This window comes from Hylobates moloch, unplaced genomic scaffold, assembly GCF_009828535.3.
Source record: "Hylobates moloch isolate HMO894 unplaced genomic scaffold, HMol_V3 SCAFFOLD_8, whole genome shotgun sequence".
NCBI lineage: Eukaryota > Metazoa > Chordata > Mammalia > Primates > Hylobatidae > Hylobates > Hylobates moloch.
In genome coordinates, this window is record NW_026652283.1 from 17067075 (window position 1) to 17087126 (window position 20052).

General features: G+C 38.9%; 1 protein-coding gene across 3 annotated transcripts in view; it reads left to right on the top strand.

Annotated features, from left to right (window-relative positions):
• Nucleotides 1-20052, top strand: part of PIK3C2G (phosphatidylinositol-4-phosphate 3-kinase catalytic subunit type 2 gamma) — a 398295-nt gene that overhangs the window by 117886 nt on the left and 260357 nt on the right. For all 3 annotated transcript variants that reach the window (XM_032159742.1, XM_058442576.1, XM_032159744.2), the window contains 2 exons: nt 7523-7637; nt 17083-17213. In XM_032159742.1, the coding sequence (XP_032015633.1) occupies nt 7523-7637; nt 17083-17213 (246 nt within the window). The remainder of the gene's footprint in view (nt 1-7522; nt 7638-17082; nt 17214-20052) is intronic.

A 20052-nucleotide genomic window follows, 5' to 3' on the forward strand; every position in this document is an offset into this window, starting at 1 on the left:
AAAAAAGGCCTAAAATAAACCTTAATCTCAAAACAATTAGATTCCTTAGACAATTGCCTGAGTAGCCAACCCTGACTCCACTGTGTCAAGTCATTTCAGATATATCTTCAAAATCATAACCAAAAAAAAAACTGTGGATGAGAATTTCTTATTGTTTTTCTCTCCTATCCAAGAGACCCTCAGTCCAAATATGTCATTTACAGGTGAAGAACTCTATGATGAAGGAAGATTGAAAAACCAGCAGTTGGTTACCAGACTACTTAGAATAGAACAAGAACTAGAATGCAGGTCTGAGCTTTAACTACCTTAAGCCACCTCCCTTCCTGCTCTCAGGTGCCATGCCCTACTCCATGGACACTCGGTAAACACTTCACTACCCTACAAGAGGGATATAATTTAGATATTGTCCCCTCTAAATCTCATATTGAATTATGGTCCTCAGTGTTGGAGGTGGGTCCTGGTGGTAGGTGTTTGGGTCATGGGAGCAGATCTCATGACTTGGTCCTGTCCTCGAGACAGTGACTAGGTAATCACAAGGTCTGGTTGTCTGGAAGTGTGTGGCACCTGTTATCACCTGTTAATACCTGTTATCACCATGTGAGACATCTGCTCCTTCTTTGCCTTCTGCCATGATTGTAAGCTTCTTGAGGTCTCCCCGGAAGCCCAGCAGATGCCAGCACCATGCTTCCTATAAAGCCTGGAAAACTGTGAGCCAATTAAACTCTTCTCTTTTAAATTGCCCAGTCTCAGGTATTTCCTTACAGCAATGCAAGAATTGCCTAACCCAGAAAATCGGTACCAGGAGTAGGATATTGCTGTGAAGATATCTGTGGATGTGGCATTAGAACTGGGTAACAGGCAGAGGTTGAAAGAGTTTGGAGCACTCAGAAGAAGACATGAAGATGAGAGAAAGTTTGGGATTTCTGAGAGACTAGTTAAATAGTTGTGGCCAAAATGCTGATAGTGATATAGACTCTGTAAAGGCTGACAAGGTCTCAGTTGGCAATAAGGAACTTATGGGGAGCTGAAGCGAAGGTCACTCTTGTTATGCCTTAGCAAAGAATTTGACTGCATTGTGTTCATGCCTTAAGAATCTGTGGAAGTTTGAACTTAAGAATGATGACTTAGGGTATCTGACAAGAGAAATTTCTAAGCAGCAAAGCATCCAAGAGGTGGCCCGGCTGCTTCTAACAGCCTCATCTCAGATTCAGGAGTGAAGAAACGACTTAAAATTGGAATTTGTACTTAAAAGGGAAGCAGAGTGTAAAAGTTTGGAAAATTTGCTGCCTGGCCATATGGCAGAGAAAGAAAAAGCATTATCAGGAGAGAAGTTGAAATGGACTTGGAGCAACCACTTCTTAGACATATTTGCATGACTGAAAAAAAGCCAGGTGCTAATAGCCAAGAAAATGTGAAAAAGGTCTCGAAGGCATTTCAGAGATATTCCAGGCAGCACCTCCCATCGCAGGACCTGAGGCCTAGGAGGAAAGAATGGTTTCTGGGGCCAGACCCAGGGACTTGCTGCCCTGTGCAGCATCAGGACACTGCTCCCCACATCCAGGTTGCTCTGGCTCCAGCCTCAGACTAAAGGGGCCCAGGTACTGCTTGGGCCACCACTTTGTAAGGTGCAAGCTACAATCCTTGGCAGCTTCCACAAGGTGTTAAGCCTGCAAGCACACAGAGTGCAAGAGTGAAGGAAGCTTGGCAAACTCCACCTAGATTTCAGAGAATATTTTGGAAAGCCCGGGTGCCCAGGCACAAGCCTGCTACAGGGGCAGATCCCTCACAGAGAACCTCTAACAGAAAAGTGCGGAGGATAAATATGGGGTTGGATTCCTCACAGAGTCCTTACTGGGGCACTGCATAGTGGAGATGTGGGAAGTGGGCCACCACTCTCCAGATTCTGGAATGGTACAGCCACCAGCAGCTTACAATCTCAGCATAGAAAAGCCACAGGGGCAGAGCTGAGCAAGGTCTTGGGAGCCCACCATTGTATCAGTGTGCTCGGAATGTGGGATATGGAGTCAAGGGTTATTTTGGAGCATTAAGATTTAATGACTGCCCTGCTGGGTTTCAGACTTCCGTGGGACCTGTAACTCCTTTCTTTTGGCCAAATTCTCCCTTTTGGAATGAGAATGTTTACCCAATTTCTGTACTCCCATTTTATCTTGGAAGTAAGTAACTTGTTTTGATTTTATGGGCTCATAGGTGGAAAGAACTGATCTCCAGATGAGACTTTGGACTTGGACTTCAGACATTTTAGTTAATGCTGCAATGAGTTAAGACTTTGGGTTACTATTGAGAAGGCATGGTTATATTTTGCAGTGTGAGAAGGATGTGAGATTTGAGGAGCTAGGGGCAAAATAATATAGTTTGGATGTTGTTTCCTCCAAATCTTGTGCTGAATTGTAGTTTCCAGTGTTGGAGGTAGGACACGGTGGGAGATGTTTGGATCATGGAGATGGGTCCTTCATGGCTTGTGGCTGTCCTTGAGATAGTGAGTGGGTACTTGCAAGATCCAGTTGGTTGGCAGTGTGTGGCACATCTTCAAAGCTTGCTCCTGCTCTCACCATGTGAGACACTTGCTCACCCTTTGCCTTCCACCATGACTGGAAGCTTCCTAAGGCCTCCCGAAAAGCTGAGCAGATGCCAGCACCATGCTTTCTGTAAAGCCTGCAGAATCATGAGCCAAGTAAACTTCTTTTCTTAATAAATTATTCAATCTCAGGAATTTCTTTTTAGTGATACAAGAATAGCCTAACACAACAGGGTTCCAGCTCAGCCTTTCCTGGGCTCTACTCTTGCACATGAAACCTAATAGATATAATAAAGTCAGCAGCCCAAAGAATTTTATAACATCAGATCCTTTGGTCCTGCCAGCTACAGATTCTTTGGCTCCAGGATGCCAGCAATGGGCACATATAATATTATGGCTAAAATTGATAATTGTTTTATTTAAACACCTTATCTTGTTGTTTGAGGAAATGCGCCCAAAGAGGGTAAACCAGCCCATCTGTTCTCCTGGTGTCACAAATTTTGTGTTGGCTTTTCTAGTCAATGAATTTATATGATATATTCAAATTGAAAATATTCTTAAGGATACTCCAGAACAAATATTTTGAAATACTACGTTTAGCAGTGTAGTCCTTCTTCTAATGGCATCATATTAAAAAGTCTCAAAGTATAACAGTGATTCCATGGATGTGTTCATCCATTCACATGGTTGTGTTACAAGAATTTACAAACCCATAGCCCAGCCTAATTGACATCTTCCCATCTTTCTGAAGTTCCCCTCAACTACCAGCAGAACCTCAAAGCTATATGTAAGCTCTGAAGACCAATGATTTTGTCCAAAAAGCACAAAAAAGTTAAGTTAATAAAGGGAAGGTAATAAAGACAGGCTCCAGATATCCTGACTCAAACTCTGGTGTTCTTTCCATTATATGAAACTCTTTTTTTGTGTCTCCTGCCTTCAAAATGTTTAATTTTAACTAACATGATAAATGTTTTCACAGGAGTAATACTTTAAAAAATGACCAGTGGTCCCCATTTGCCTGGTCTTATATATGGCTTTAAGTTATAAATATTTTATATATATATATGGCTTGGCTTTAAGTTAAATATTATATTAGCCTTTTTGAGATGGAGTTTCACTCTCGTTGCCCAGGCTGGAGTGCAATGATGTGATCTCGGCTCACCACAACCTCCGCCTCCCGGGTTCAAGTGATTCTCCTGCCTCAGCCTCCCGAGTAGCTGGGATAACAGGCATGCATCACCATTTGTTGATACATTGCCCCATACACACATCTATGTCAGATGTTCTGACTTCACTCTGCCACATGTGCCTCAGGGTTAAAGCCATGGTGACTGTTAATACATCCAAGACTCCATCCAAGGACAGTAATTACCATCAAATTCTTGAGTCCCCTCATCCTCTGTCAAGACCAGCTTAGATCACTCAGATTTCTAGAGTAAAGCATAGCCAAGACATAAAAATATGGTAAGGACACAAATATAACACATTCCACAACTTAGGTGTGAATAAATAATGCAACTCATATATCACACTCTTCCTCATGAGATCCCCCCTGTAACTAATGAGAAGAAATAAAGTTTCATCTAAGATAAAGTATTAGTTCAGTAACTTTAAATAGTCCTTTTAGAAATATGCAGTCTCTTTTGGATAAAAAACCTAGGCAATACCATTCAGGACATAGGCATGGGCAAGGACTTCATGTCTAAAACACCAAAAGCAATGGCAACAAAAGCCAAAATTGACAAATGGGATCTAATTAAATTAAAGAGCTTCTGTACAGCAAAGGAAACTACCATCAGAGTGAACAGGCAACCTACAGAATGAGAGAAAATTTTTGCAATCTACTCATCTGACAAAGGGCTAATATCCAGAATCTACAAAGAACTCCAACAAATTTACAACAAAAAAACAAACAAAAAGTGGACAAAGGATATGAACAGACACTTCTCAAAAGAAGACATTTATGCAGCCAAAGACACATGAAAAAATGCTCATCATCACTGGCCATCAGAGAAATGCAAATCAAATCCACAATGAGATACCATCTCACACCAGTTAGAGTGGCGATCATTAAAAAGGCAGGAAACAACAGATGCTGGAGAGGATGTGGAGAAATAGGAGCACTTTTACACTGTTGGTGGGACTGTAAACTGGTTCAACCATTGTGGAAGACAGTGCAGCGATTCCTCAGGGATCTAGAACTAGAAAAACCATTTGACCCAACCATCCCATTACTGGGTATATACCCAAAGGATTATAAATCATGCTACTATAAAGACACATCCACACGTATGTTTATTGCGGCACTATTCACAATAGCAGAGACTTGGAACCAACCCAAATGCCCATCAGTGATAAACTGGATTAAGAAAATGTGGCACATATACACCATGGAATACTATGCAGCCACAAAAAATGATGAGTTCATGTCCTTTGTAGGGACATGGATGAAGCTGGAAACCATCATTCTCAGCAAACTATCACAGGGACAAAAAACCAAACACCGCATGTTCTCACTCATAGGTGGGAATTGAACAATGAGAACACTTGGACACAGGAAGGGGAACATCACACACAGGGGCCTGTCATGGGGTGGGCGGAGGGGGGAGGGACAGCATTAGGAGATATACCTAATGTAAATGACAAGTTAATAGATGCAGCACACCAACATGGCACATATATACATAAGTAACAAACCTGCATGTTGTGCACATGTACCTTAGAACTTAAAGAAAATTTAAAAAAATGCTGGGTCACTCAGATAAATTTCTTACACCCTAGCTCTCTTCCTAAGTGGGGGAAAGGATATATAAGAAAAGGAGAAAACAAAATCATAAAAGCAGATCTTTTGCCCTGTTGACTTCCGATATCCAAATCAAAGCACCTTTTTAAGCTGACAGATGCCTGTTACAGCTGAAGTCTGCAGCTCATGACTGGGGCTCCCCCAGCTTGGCCAGGGTTTCCTGGAAAGCCCTGGGTGACTCAGGCTCTCACAGGCACCATAGACCCTCCTGAGGTTTGCCAACGACTCCCAGTTGGCCCCAGGTTGGATGGTCTTATCAGATGCCCTTGTTACAGAAGCCCTTATCCCCACCAGGGAAACCCTGGAAACTCTCCCTCTCGAAAATCTTTAGATATTTCCAGATCCCATCTCATCTACAGAGAAACAAAAGAAGGCCCACAAAACCTAAACTCATGAGTTCCTCCTGCCTGTTAATCACATGACGCCAAGTTTAATGGCCATGCCACAAGCAGTGCAGAACCTCTCAAGAGGTGATTTCCTTCCAGGATCTGAAACAGGGAGTGAGAAGAGGAGTGCCTCTGCCTTCAGCATTATGTTTTGCTCACTGATCTCACACTTCTCCCCATCTGCTTGCCAAAGCAGAGGAGAGGCAAACTGGGACACCTATGTCCGCCGTGCTTACTCGGGTCCTTCTTTCTCTGCCTTCTACTTCTCACCCTCCCAAATTCCCAGGAAGTGATGGGTTTTTCTGTCGTCATGTTCTCCTATCCAGTATGGCACATCCTCCTCCCTCCTCACCTCTGTTGACTCTTTCCCATGCACAGAAACATTTTCTCTAAATGCTGTGGAGAACAATATGACCTCCAAGTTTGGCGTTGGACATGTTTCTTCCTCCTCTTGCATTCTGCCTAACACTAATCCAAAACTTTTCTAAGGCAGATGGGGATTTGACCACTTGGGGTGAAGGCCCTATGCTCTGAAAGGCAAAGGGGAAAATTACAATAATAATTTTCTAATCTTTACCTCTATTAAACTAATTCATACCTTACTAATACTGGACCCCTGATATTGTTACACCAAAACAGATTTTCTTTAGGTAAGGGAGGGATGGAACAAAGAAACAAAGAAGACTCGAAATTCATCCTGCTACAAGAATATTCTTAAGTCATATAAAACATCTGCCCATATTTTAATAAAGCACATTATACTCCTCTAGGCAGATAAGTGCTGACAATATCTTTAAATAGAGAAAATAATAAAAGAGGCAGTCTTCAGAAAGCTAAAGGTCTAAAGAAAGCTTTATTTGTTGAATGTCTTCCTCATGCTTTGCATAAGATCTGTTAAATGGCAAGATGGAATTGTATATTGCTTTTAGAAAAGCTCACTGGATGCATCAAAGTTCTTGATAAACTTAAATTTAATTTTGTTGACTTTCGGTTTTGCACTTTCAATTTGGCATATTAAAATCCAAGACTGTTTTCCATGATCACTGGAACATTTTACTGATATTCTGACTCATATACCCAGCCAGGTACAACTTCTTTTTTAATTCACGTAAGGATCTATGGATTTGGATGTTACTGAAGCTGTTAAAACCATCCACAAACTCTTCCCTGTTTAAAGCCTTTCCTGTATGCACTCTCATTTACTATGGTAATTTACCACCAATTTTTAAACATTTAGAACATGAATAATCTTTCTATTTATGCGTAAGGAAGCGTTTCCTCCGTGAAGCCCCACAACTATTTTTATTCTGCAGATCATATGCTATGCTAATTTAAATCTTTTTTTATATATAAATTTAGAACTTGTATCTTTAAAGTTTCCCAGGGGATTTAGTCACTCCATGGAGCAAAGTATGTTCTGAAGAGTTGACATCTTTATTGATTTAAGGCAGTTGTAACTCCAATAATATAAATCTGAAATTCTTAGTCCCACCTTATAATCACCATTGATGGCAATTAAAAATAAATGCTACCCATTAGAAACCACTGCGGGTAAATAATTTTCTCATGTGCAAAATAAATGTAGGCATTTATGAAAATAGCCAAGCATGTGGTATATTAGAAACGAACTGTTAATCAGTGTCTAGGCAGGTGGACTATCTCATTTCTTTTCTAGCAACTGAATAAAGCCCCTGTAAGAGCGGATTATGTTTATATTCCAAAAGAAAGCATTTACGGATAATTATAACTTCCCTCATGAAGTGACTCCTGTCTGTCTGTATGTGTTGTCTTTTGCAGAAAATCCATTCTCGGGTCTATGCTGTCCAGCATGACACTACAGAGTGAGCCTCCCATAGAAATGATAGCTCCAGGAGTGTGGGATGTAAGTCAGCCATCCCCGGTGACCCTGCAGGTAAGTGCCAGGCTGCAAGATTAAAGTACACATGGCAAATATTGGTTGGTAAGTAGTTTGTTGTCAATTATAGAAACAATTTCTTCCAGGATCACACATTTTAATAGTCTTCTCTGCCTCCAGCCTTCTGGGATTTGTGAAACCTCTACTGCTTTTATTTTATGTACAGTACTCTCAAAGCACTTTTCTCCCAGCTTATATAATGGCAATTTCAAACCATTCTCCATCCTACAAGGTCATGTTGGAGAACCATGGAGTGCTGCCATTAGTATACTCATTATGGGCATTCATTTTCTTTCTATTGTCTAAAAACAGTCATTGGTATGTATTATTAACTTGGTATCCTACTCACACCTGCCTCTGCTTTGTGTCATATTTCTTTAAAATCTCTTCTGCTATATGTTTCTTAAAATGACTAGCAATTAACTGAGTAGTAGAAAAAAAAAAACTGCAAAGTAATTATCCTTCTTTTTTTCTTAAAGTCTCTCTACTCTGTGTGATTTGTGATCATAAAAGAAAGGTGGTAAATGGCTTCAGCCTTTGGTCCTTACTGCTGAGAGCTCCTTATGGGTTCCTGATTGTAGTTCGTCAGATTGGTTGGAAACGTGAGGCATGCACAGTCTCATACACAGAAATGCATGGAATATGAACTTTCCATCTCTATAGGAAAAATTAGAAAATGCTCTGTGGGCAGCACCCTCTAGAACAGAGTTTTTCAGCCTTACCAGTATTGACATTTTGGACAAGAAAATTCTTTGTTGTGGGGGCTGTTCTGTGTATTTCAGGATGCTTAGCATCATCCCCGGCTTCTTTCCACTAGATGCCTGAGGCACTTTCTCGTTCTGAAAATCAAAGAATGTCCCCAGATATTGTCAAATGTGATTTGAGGAAAGGATTTCCTCAGCTGACATCACTGCTCTAGAGGAAGTTAGTAGAGTCTCTTTTTTTTTTTATTATTATAATTTAGGTTTTAGGGTACATGTGCACAATGTGCAGGTTTGTTACATATGTATCCATGTGCCATTAAGAAGGCTCTTAAGTTTCCAGGCTTGTGGTGAGGGGTTTGAGACGTAGAGTTGAGAAAGATGCGCAGAAAAATATTTAACATGGAAAGGAAAAATTAATACTAATAAAAATATGGCATCACATTCTTGCAGAGGAAGATTCGATCAGATGACACCTAAAGATCCACTTCTAATCTGCGGACATGTTAAAAAAGAATGCTTATTCAGATTAGATCTTGGCACAACATCATAGACACTCCACACATGATATCTTATCAATTAGCACTTGTTCTGTTTTAAAAGAACAAAAAGATAAATATATCCATGAATAAAGAGGAGAGACTCATCACAAACCCAGTAAACATATCCTGCTAATGAAGAAAAATAGCAAAATGCTAGAGGTTCAATTCAATCACATTTGATTCATGTTTTATATATGACTACTATGATCCAAACATTATGGTAAACACTCTTACAAAAATGAGTGAATAAGTAATACTAAGCCAGGAATTCAAGGAATGCAAAACCCAGCTGGAGAGACAGACTTTCACACTCATTCTGATGTAATGTGACAGATACTATAGCCATTGTAGGGACACTAACACAGCGAAAATAGCAATGAATATTTCTGAGGGAAAGTAAAGAAATGTAACAAGTCTGGGACAGACACCCAGAGGACATGACATTTGAATGCCCTTTCTAGAATGAGTAAATTCTTCCTAACGAGTTTAAGTGGGAAGGATTATCCAGTCATAAAGGAATGCACAATGCAAACACACAGATTCAGAAAAGAGTTGGCAGTTTCAAAATATGGCAAGTTAGTTAAGATGAAAGAATAAATTATGTGAGGAACAGTGGTAAAAAGTGGAAAGTCATTAGGGCACTAGATTGTCTACCAGGTTTGGACATGACTATCTGGGCAGTAAGTCATAAAAAGTAGTTCTAGCAATGTTGTAGAAAATGCCTTAAAAAACAAGAAGATCGGATATGTGAACACTTGTTTTTGTTTTGGTTTGGTTTGTGTGTGTGTGTGTTATTGGTTGTTGTTGTTTTTTTGAGACAGGGGCTCACTCTGTCACCCAGGCTGGAGTGTAGTGGAATAAACATAGCTCACTGCAGCCTCCACCTCCTGGGATCCAATGATCCTGTCATCTTAGCCTCCCAAGTAGCTGGAACCACACCATGCCCTGTTATTTTTATTTTTATTTTATTTTATTTTATTTTTTTTGTAGAGATGGGAGTCTCACTATGTTGCTCATGCTGGTCTTGAACTCCTGACCTCAAGCAGTCCTCCTGCCTCAGCATCCCAAAGTGCTGGGATTACAGGTGTGAGCCACTGCACCCAGCCTGGACATTTATTAGAAGAATATTTTAGTGATCTAGGTTAAGGATCATAGGGTCAAAAACTAAGAAAAAACAATTAAATGGTAGATTTTAGAAATTTTTTTTAAACAGAAAGGGGTGCAACTATATGAAGGAAATATATAGGGAAAGAGAGACAGAAACTTGAGTTCCTGAGTTCATAGCAGTATCTTCAGTTTTAAGAATGAACACAGAGAAAGGATAGACAGTCTTCAACAGAGTAATATGATGAACTCAGTTTGAGATACCTTGCATTTTATATAGACCTGTGGGGTGTGTAAGATATAAGTGATCTTTCTTTAAGAAGACAAATGTATTTTCTATCAAACTATTTCTTGACAGGTCCAAACCACCTTAGCTTAATGAAAAGTTTCAAGTATGACCATTGTCAGAGTTTTGTGGATATAAATTCATGATTTTAAGGTTCTATGGGGCAGAGAAGAGTGATGGTGGTAGAAGAAGGAGAATAAAATCTATCGGATGAGACTACCCTTGATTCTTCTCAGATGAAGTGAATAGTTTCTTTACCAACACAGATTTTAGCAAGTGGAATCTGAAGGAAAACTTTAGATATTCAATAGTGGCACAGATTGCCAGGCAAAGATCTGGATCCATAATAGAATTCATCTTAAAAATAAGTGGAGGAGGGGCATGTAAATCATTCCACAGTATGCAAAAGTTGAACCATCCCACTTTTACAAAATAATTTCAAATTGTATAGATACATTAAAAGCCTCTCAGCATGATTTTAATTGGTGATGCAATATATGAAATAAGAGTTATTAAGGTAGTAAAGACAAAATCTTTAATAGTATCAGTTTAATTAAATAGTCAGCTAAATTTAGAGCAGAATCTTTAAACCTAAAGATTATGAGATGGTGAAATTACAACCAAGTTCTGCATCCAGTGTTTCGTTAGGGAGTTAGTATGAGTCTCAGGGAAAGACATCTGGCTGAGAGTTAGAAAATCGGGATTCTAGTCTTCCTTCTACAGAAAACTTATGACCTTGAACAAGTCACCTAACCTATTTTATCCTCTGCATAATGAAAAGATTATACTAAGCCTACCTAACTTCACTTTTCCAATTGTCCTGATTAGATGGTGGTTACTGCCACGCTGCAGCCACTCTAGTATGACAAGGGATGTGATATGACACAGATGTGACCACTTCCAGTCAATACTTTTTTCAGGTCCTATGGTTGATTGATGTACCGACCAGAAGCAGTGGACAGAGTGAAATAGATTTTAGTTAAGAAATGGAGGCAGATAATACATAAGTGATTGCTTGACTCACTTAGCCTGGGTCTCCCTCAACTTCCTGCCTCTCCCCGAATGCAATCTAGTGGAACAGCTCTGTCACATATTTAAGCACTAAATGCAGAGCTGTTTCATAGGAATTCATGTGGTTCTTGTTCTAGTCAATGTTTCTTTATTATTATTATTATTTGGAGAGGAAGTCTCACTCTGTTGCCCAGGCTGGAGTGCAGTGGCGCGATCTCGGCTCACTGCAACCTCCTCCTCCTGGGCTCAAGCAACTCTCCTGCCTCAGCCTCCCAAGTAGCTGGGATTACAGGTGTGTGCCACCATGCCCAGCTAATTTTTGTATCTTAGTAGATATGGTTTCACCATGATGGCCAGGTTGGTTTCGAACTCCTGACCTCAGGTAATCCACCCATCTCGGCCTCCCAAAGTGCTGGGATCTATGTTTCAAAACTTCCTCACCTCCCCGTTTGTATCTAAAATCACTGTATTCTGGCTTGCCACCACTCTTAACTGTGGTTAGGTACCTGCTAGTTCCTAGGTGCCAAACCCAGTGATGGTTTTCAGTCCTCATCAGGCTAGCCCTCCCTCTGCTCTTCTTGGCATTGTCTGTCTCTTCCCCATAACTGAACTCCCTCCTCTTCTTCAAAGAGACTGAACTTTCTCCCTCTTCCTTCCACAGAACCAAACCTCCTCCTCCTCTGGCTTTGGTGTTACTGCCCTGGGTTATCTCCTTCCACTGCTCTCTGGTCATCCTTTGTCTCCTTCCCAGGCTCTCACCAAGGACAATTCTCAAAGGTTCAATCTGCAGCCCGCTGCCAAGCACAGTGCACATATTCTCCCTGGATTCTCTCATTCCTTTATTTTCTTTTTTAAAAAAACAGCTTTCTTGAGATGTAATTCACATACCATACTATCCTCTCATTTAAAGTGTGCAATTCAGTAGTTTTTAGTATTTTCACAGATATGTGCAACTATTACCGCAGTCAATTTCAGATCATTTTCATCACATCAAAAAAGAAATCCCATACCCCTTAGCTCTCACCTCCTATTCCCCCAATCCTAAGCAACCACTAATCTTCTTTCTATCTCTATCAATTTTACTGTTTGGGGCATTTCATTTAAATGGAATCATACAATATGTGATCTTATCTGTGGCCAGCTTCTGTCACTTAGCATAATATTTTCAAAGTGCATCCAGGTGGTAGCCCTGATTGGGATTCACTCCTTTTTCTATATTACATATACATTTTTATATAATAATATTACATTATTGTAATATGTACATATGAATATACCATATTTTATTAATTTATCAGTCAATGTACATTGGATTCTTTCTACTATTTAGCTCTTAAGAATATTGCTGTTATGAACATGTATGGACATGTTTTTGTGTGAACATATGTTTTCATCTTTCTTCAATGTATACTTAGCCATGGAATTACTGGGTCTCATACATTTCTAAGGTTCTTGTCTCAATATCTACGTAAGTGCACTTCTGAGTCTGTATCTCTAGTTCAGACTTCTTCACACCTCAAGCTTCAGACGAATATAACCACATACTTACTGAAACCCCCACCTGGATATTCTATTGGCAGCTTCAAACGAAACACGCCCCAAACGGTGCCCACTTCCTCTCCAAAATTACTTTCACCCTCTGAATTCTTTATATCTGTTCATGCCCCACATACACCTACCTGATTTTCTTGTCTCCTTCCTTCTTTCTCTCTACTCATATCCGGTCCATGCTATATCCTGCCAATTTATCTTCTATATTTTTATTGTCTATCCTCTCAATTCCTCACCTCATCTGCTGGTTTCCTTGGCTTTAGTTTTGTCATTCTCTAATCCAAAATTTATGCAGTCACAAGGGTGATTCTTCTAAAACTTAAATCTGAACCTGCCAGTTCCCTGCTTAGACTCTTCAATAACTCAGCGCTACCCAGACGATTAAGGCCAACCTCTGTAGCATGACCCCTGTCCCATCGCTTCTTCTTGCCAGTCCCTGTTTGACACTTCAAGCTTCAACAACTTTGAAAATGTTGTTGTTTCTGACATGCACTGTCTTGCTTTCACCTTATGTGAATTTATGAATACTGTTCCCTGTCTGTAATGTGCCCTCGCCTCTTCACCCTCCACTGTCCACCCCTCCTCTGACTCTGTGGAAATGAGATTCATCTTTTTCCATTCACGGACCCTCTAGAAATCTCTCCCTTATCCCCTCCACTCTTCTCACGCCAAGCAGAGTTAAGTGCCCTTCTTCTATGTTCACGTAATACCCAATAGCATTTTATCAACACATTTATCACATCATATTCCTTTCCACTGACTGAGTGATCTCTGATGCCATTGAAGGTATTATATCACAAACATCTAGCACAGTAGTTGGAATAATTTTTTTGTTAAATTAATGATATGCATCCTTATTTCTGATGACTACAAAAACACTGCCCACACATATGTCTCAATTTAGCCCTTTGGTCCACTTATCTTAACCTGAATACCAAAATGTTTAGCTCTTCCTTTTATCTAAGCGAGGCATCTCCTTAAACCACAGATCTTACTCACTCATTCAAAGTATTTTACTTTTTCTAACATTTTAGTACATGCTTATCTTCCATTATCGTCAGTGTTAGGAAGAAGCACCAGTCTTATCATTGATACAAAGTTTTTAGAACACATTATATTTTGATTTCTAATGTAACAGAGATCCTTTTTTTTTTCTCACTCCAAAACCACCATATGGATCCCTCTTTTACAACTCCTTTTTTCAGACTCACCACAATTGCCACCCAGTTAGCAGTTATCCTTCCTTCCTCTGAACTGCAATAGAACTCATGGTCTAACATGCGTATGTCTTTTCTTTTCTTTTCTTTTCTTTTTTTTTTTTTTTTTTGAGACAGTGTCTCACTCTGTCACCCCAGCTGGAGTGCAGTGGCGTCATCTCAGCTCACTGCAACCTCCACCTCCATGGTTCAAGCGATTCTCTCTTGTGCCTCAGCCTCCCAAGTAGCTGGAATTACAGGTGCATGCCAGCATGCCCAGCTCATTTTTGTATTTTTAGTAGACACAGGGTTTCACCATGTTGGCCAGGCTGGTCTCAAACTCCTGACCTCAAGTGATCTGTCTGCCTCAGTCTCCCAAAGTCCTGAGATTACAGGCATGAGACACCATGCCCAGCACATGTGTCTTATAATACCAGTCTACACACAGTCCAAGTGGAAGTTCTTTGAATAATCTGACAGAATCATGGGAACCCAAAATTGGCCCAGGGGCACCTTATGGGTATGGTTGTGGGGCATAGACACTAGGGACATTCACAATAGCTCCCTTGAGCAGTGCCAAGTAATGAAGCCATAGTAGAAATGACAGTGGCCAAGTGTGAATGACAAAGGATGAGCAGAAGTGAAGCAAGATGGATAAATGGAACCCAAGAAGTTGATATCCAAATGTGTAAGGAGCTGTGAATTAGAAGGGAGGATAACCAGGCTTGAATATGTTCCCCTATCCCCCACAAAAAAACACATTTTTGTTGCTGTCGTTGTTGTTGCTGTTGTTAATATCAGGAATGTATCCTCAAGACTTAGCCAGGAACGTGAGAAATAGATGTCATGGCGCATGCAGTGTTGACATTTGAGTAGATCTCCTGGAGCATTCCTTTAAAAAGAAATTTGAGGCTGGGTGCAGTGGCTCACGCTTGTAATCTCGCACTTTGGGAGGCCGAGGCGGGTGGATCATGAGGTCAGGAGATCGAGACCATCCTGGCTAGCATGGTGAAACCCCGTCTCTACTAAAAATACAAAAATTTAGCCGGGCGTGGTGGCGGGCACCTGTAGTCCCAGCTACTGGGGAGGCTGAGGCAGGAAAATGGCCTGAACCCGGGAGGTGGAGCTTGCAGTGAGCCGAGATCGTGCCACTGCACTCCAGCCTGGGCAACAGAGTAAGACTCCGTCTCAAAAAAAAAAAAAAAAGAAATTTGAGACCAAAGCCAGGCTTGGTCAGCCACAGCCATAGAAGGAGAAAGAACAGAGTTGAGTGTTTGTCAGTACTGAAAGCACAACAATGAAGCACAGCTTTGGGGTGCTATGTATTTATTATTCCCTATTTTAATTGTTAATGTGTGTGCCTTTTCTCCTCAATTAGACTTTAAGTTATCAGAAAATAATAGATATTACTTATACTTTCATTATGTATGGTGCTTAAAAGTGGTCTAAAGCAAATGCATTAAAGCATAGTTTTGGGGAATTTTTCTCCTATAAAAAGTACAAAAGGCAACTAGGAAAAATTCCAATATTTTCTATAGTAACTCAAGAATCAGTAGCTATTTAGCCTCATAATTCATGAAAAAATGCAATTTGATAAAAGATCTCACTCATGTATCAGAAATAAAAATTGTTTCCTAAGTGAAATATATGCAAATAATTTATTATAGGTTTGTACACAGGAGTTCTTTTCTATGCTCATCTACCCTTCTCAGTTTTCTCATCCACCATGCCATTTACTTAGTATCAACATAAAACTGTACTAACTCATTAAGAGCTATTTAAAAATATTTGTCCATATAAAGAGTAGCACGTCACTTTCTCGTACTGGATGCCCTTCCCTCTAAGGTACCAAAGTTCGTCTTTCAATATTTGTCCATATAAAGAGTAGCACGTCACTTTCTCGTACTGAATGCCCTTCCCTCTAAGGTACCAAAGTTCATCTTTCAAGATTAATCTTTGTCAAGAGGCCAACTTTGCTGTAATGTTTCAGTTAAGCTGATCTCTTACTTGCTTATTTTACCATGTTGGAGTAGTAATTGATACATTGTAACACAGATTATATCAAAAACAAAAATTATAACAAATGTTAGAGGTTATAGAATGAAATTACTAAAACTTTTTCAAATAAATAAGCGCTTAAATATATTAAACTGTATTTCAAACTGAAACTCACACCATCTACTTTGTAAGGTTCCTCAATTTTCTCTGAGATTCCAACCTAACATAATTCAGCAGAGAAAAATAATGTCTGTGGGATTTCTAATATTAAAATGAAAAAAAAAAAACCCAGTATATGTGATAACCTTAAGCAAACCTACGGAGCCCTAAAATATCCAGCTTATTTACATGGTCTGCAACTGTCTTTTTGTTAACTGTAATTTTATTTACTAGAATCAGATTCTGAATCACTGAAACATGGTTTAATAGAAAGTAGACTGAGCCAGGAAAAAAAAGGAGGCCAGATTCTAGAACTGTCTATAAATCTGAACTACAGAACCAAAGCAGAAATATTCTATTTGATCTTTTAGCAACACAACAGTTGTTTATCAAAGAAGAGCTCACTCATGTGTACAAAATGATTCTCAGACTTGCAAATGTCATGAACTAGAGATCAATATAGATTAACTCTATTTTCTCAGGCGGGTTACATGAAAAAGGCATAATTACCAATGTTAAATTTCATCATTTCATAAGGAGACATTTTAACACCAAAATGTAAAAAGGATATAATGTCAGCATTAACAAAAAATGTAACATATTAATCTTTATGGAGAGACTGTATATTATTATTTCTCTCATTCTCCCTCAGACAACATTACAGGTGACCCATCTATACCATTTGTATAAATAATTGGCGAAATACCTTATATATTTAAATCCTAAGTCCAACCTCTAATAATTATTTTAGAAATTATTTTAAAATTATAAATAGCACAGAAAAAATAGAAGTTATTCTGTTCTTTAGTTTCTATAAATCTAAGATAGGAGTATTAAATCAGTAATGGATTTTGAGACACCTTCAACATGTGGCAAATCTTTTTTTTCTTTCAGATTGATTTTCCAGCTACTGGGTGGGAGTATATGAAACCTGATTCTGAAGAGAATAGAAGTAATCTTGAAGAGCCACCAAAGGAGTGTATAAAACATATTGCCAGACTTTCACAGAAACAGACTCCCCTACTGTAAGTGACCTAGGTCTTGTGAATGAATTTTGCCTGCTGTTTATGATTTCCTCAATCATTCTTGAAGCATGATATCTTCAAAGAGTGAGCCTTCCTTCCTACATAACTTGTTTCATTCCCTAATGACATGCTTGTTAGATGGTTAATTAATGTTTAGGACATAAATAAATGATTTTATCTGCTTTTAACGATTTATTTCCTGTGGTCTTAAGGAAAAGTAAAAAGTTTGGAAGTTATTCAGTTCAAAATAACAAAGCAGAGAGTGATCGTACATATATCAGCACATAGCAGTGATAAACCATCTCTCAATCTTCCTTCCAGGAGGTAGAAAGTTGTTTTAGTCAACAGGGAAAAGCAACATTTAATTAAGGCAGATTTTTAAAAGAGCAGAAAAGAAATAAGTGTTGTTTTAACAGCACAAATTAGTGACTAAGGAGTACTTTGTAAAATAATAATTCTTTGAATAGAACCAAAATCCCAGGAAGAACTATTAGGGAATTAGTGGCACTTGTACTTGTTCCTTGGCAAAATGCATGTCACAGCTGATCATGCTCATTAATAACAAGCCAAAGGCATCAAACTAAGAAAGTCTCTCTCTCTTTCTCTCTCTCTCTCTCTCTCTCTCGGTGTGTGTGTGTGTGTGAGAGAGAGAGGTAAGATAAGATATATAACATGATAACGGACTTTACTCCAAGAGTGAAAATTAATGTAAAGTATTTGAACAAGGGAATTATGTGACCAGAAAAATCTTGAGTGATACCTTTGACCACAAGTTGAAGAATGGATTGGAGTGGACGTGACAGTAGAAGCAAGCAGTGCAGCAAGGAGATGAATATAACAGTTCAGGCAAGAGGTCATGATGGCTAGAACTAAGATGATAGCAGTGGATAGTCATAGAAGTGGCTAGATTTGGGAGACGTATTTTGGTAGCTGAGAAGACATAACTTGATGATTAATTAGAATTTTGAAGTAAGTAAATTAAGAAATTAAAGAATCAAGGTGAAGTCAAGAGAGAGTCCAAATCAACTGGGCAGATGGTAGTCATTTTCTGGAGGAGGAATCAGTTTGAGCCCTCCCATATTAGGGCGTTGAGTGCGATCAGGAGTTTCTTTTGAGTAATCTTGCTACTTTCCTACTCTCTAATTTCAATATTTATTACTGTTTTTCTCATCCACTTCAAGCCAGTAACATCAAACTCCTTTTTAAACTTCAAATGTGCTAGTCCTGCTCCCATCTCAAGGCCTTTTTATTTGATATTCCCTCTGCCTGAAAAACTGTTTCCTAAGTTCTTCACATTACTAAATTATCTCATCCTTTAGGCTTTCACTTAAATGTCACCTCAAAAAGTCCTTCTTTGGCCACTCTATGTGATGAAGCCTTTTTTCCCTCACTCTCTATCATATTACCTTTTATGTTATCACACTTAACACAAGCTACTACCCTGCTCACTCGTGGGTTTAGCTCTTGTCCCCCTCATTAATTTGCAAGAACTGGAAAAAGCAAGGAACCTATCTTTCTTGTTTATCACTATATTTCTAGTGCTATACACGGATAACAATGTGTGTGAATAAATAGATTATAAGGACTGAATTGACCTTGCATAGTTTCTGGTATAAAAAGTTGCCTTAAGAACTGAAGATGACAGAAGATTCTCATAGTCTTCATGACACATATATTGACAATCCATTGTCATACTAGACTATTGTCATCTTAACTAGATGAAGCATCTTTTTCTGTCTTACTTGAAAATGTAAAACCATGTGTTCAACAAATGTGCCACAAATAAGAGGCTAGCATATTTATGCTTACAGGTTTTCAATATGAAAAAGATGCCTTGAAATTTTAAATATATTCAAACAAAAAGCGGTCAAAACCAACAAATAATAATCATGGTAACTCCCTTTAAATATCAAAGGTTTGTGTTTTTAAATTAACCCCAGTGGATTCTACTTGTTTTATATTTCAGTTTCTATTTAAGCTAATAACACTCATAAAATAAGCAACATTTTCCTCTGTTTCACCCACTCAAATACAATTGTTAATGTTCGATACGGTGCAGTTATATTCTGGACTGTGAAAATAGATGGAGAACAGCCTTCAATGTGATGAAACTTGTGTTAGAATTAGATTAACCTCAGTTTCCCAATACCACATTTTATCATTTAGTTGGTGACTTAATTATTCCTTCTTTCAAACTGACCAAAAGTAATCAGAGTGAGGAAGTTCAGACTCAATGAAACTCAGTGAAAATATGCCTGTGATATTTGTAAAAAATAAAAATTGAAAAAAAAATCTTCTTGATGTCAACCAAAAAATGCTTCCAAATCTGAAGACCCCAGAATGAAATACATAACAATATATGTTCTAAAATAGATTAGTACTTCTACATCTACCATGAAGAATACCTAGTGGAAGACTAATCCCCCGACTGACAGAATTATGACAAGAGAAAAATAGATATGAAGCAACTGTTTTCATAAATTAAACAGACAGGACTTGAGGTAAGCCTTGGGATTAAAGTGGCTTTCAGCCTGGAGTCACTTTCTATACCTGGGTCCTCCCACATGACTTGCGAAGGTAGAATATAAGAAGAGAATGCAGCTCCTGCTGAGATATTTTTAAAAAGGCAGAATTTAGAGTTCAGTGATGCTGAGGCAGCTGGCATCTTCAGAGCATCATACTGGAGAGCAGGACGAGAGCTACAGAAATCTGTACTGGAGTCTTCTTAAATATTTAAATATTTAGTTGAGTGCTAAACTACTCAACTTTCCAGGTGGAAACTTTCCAGGGCCTACAAGAGAACTGCTTCAGGGAGATGTAAAATAAATGTGATTTGAGA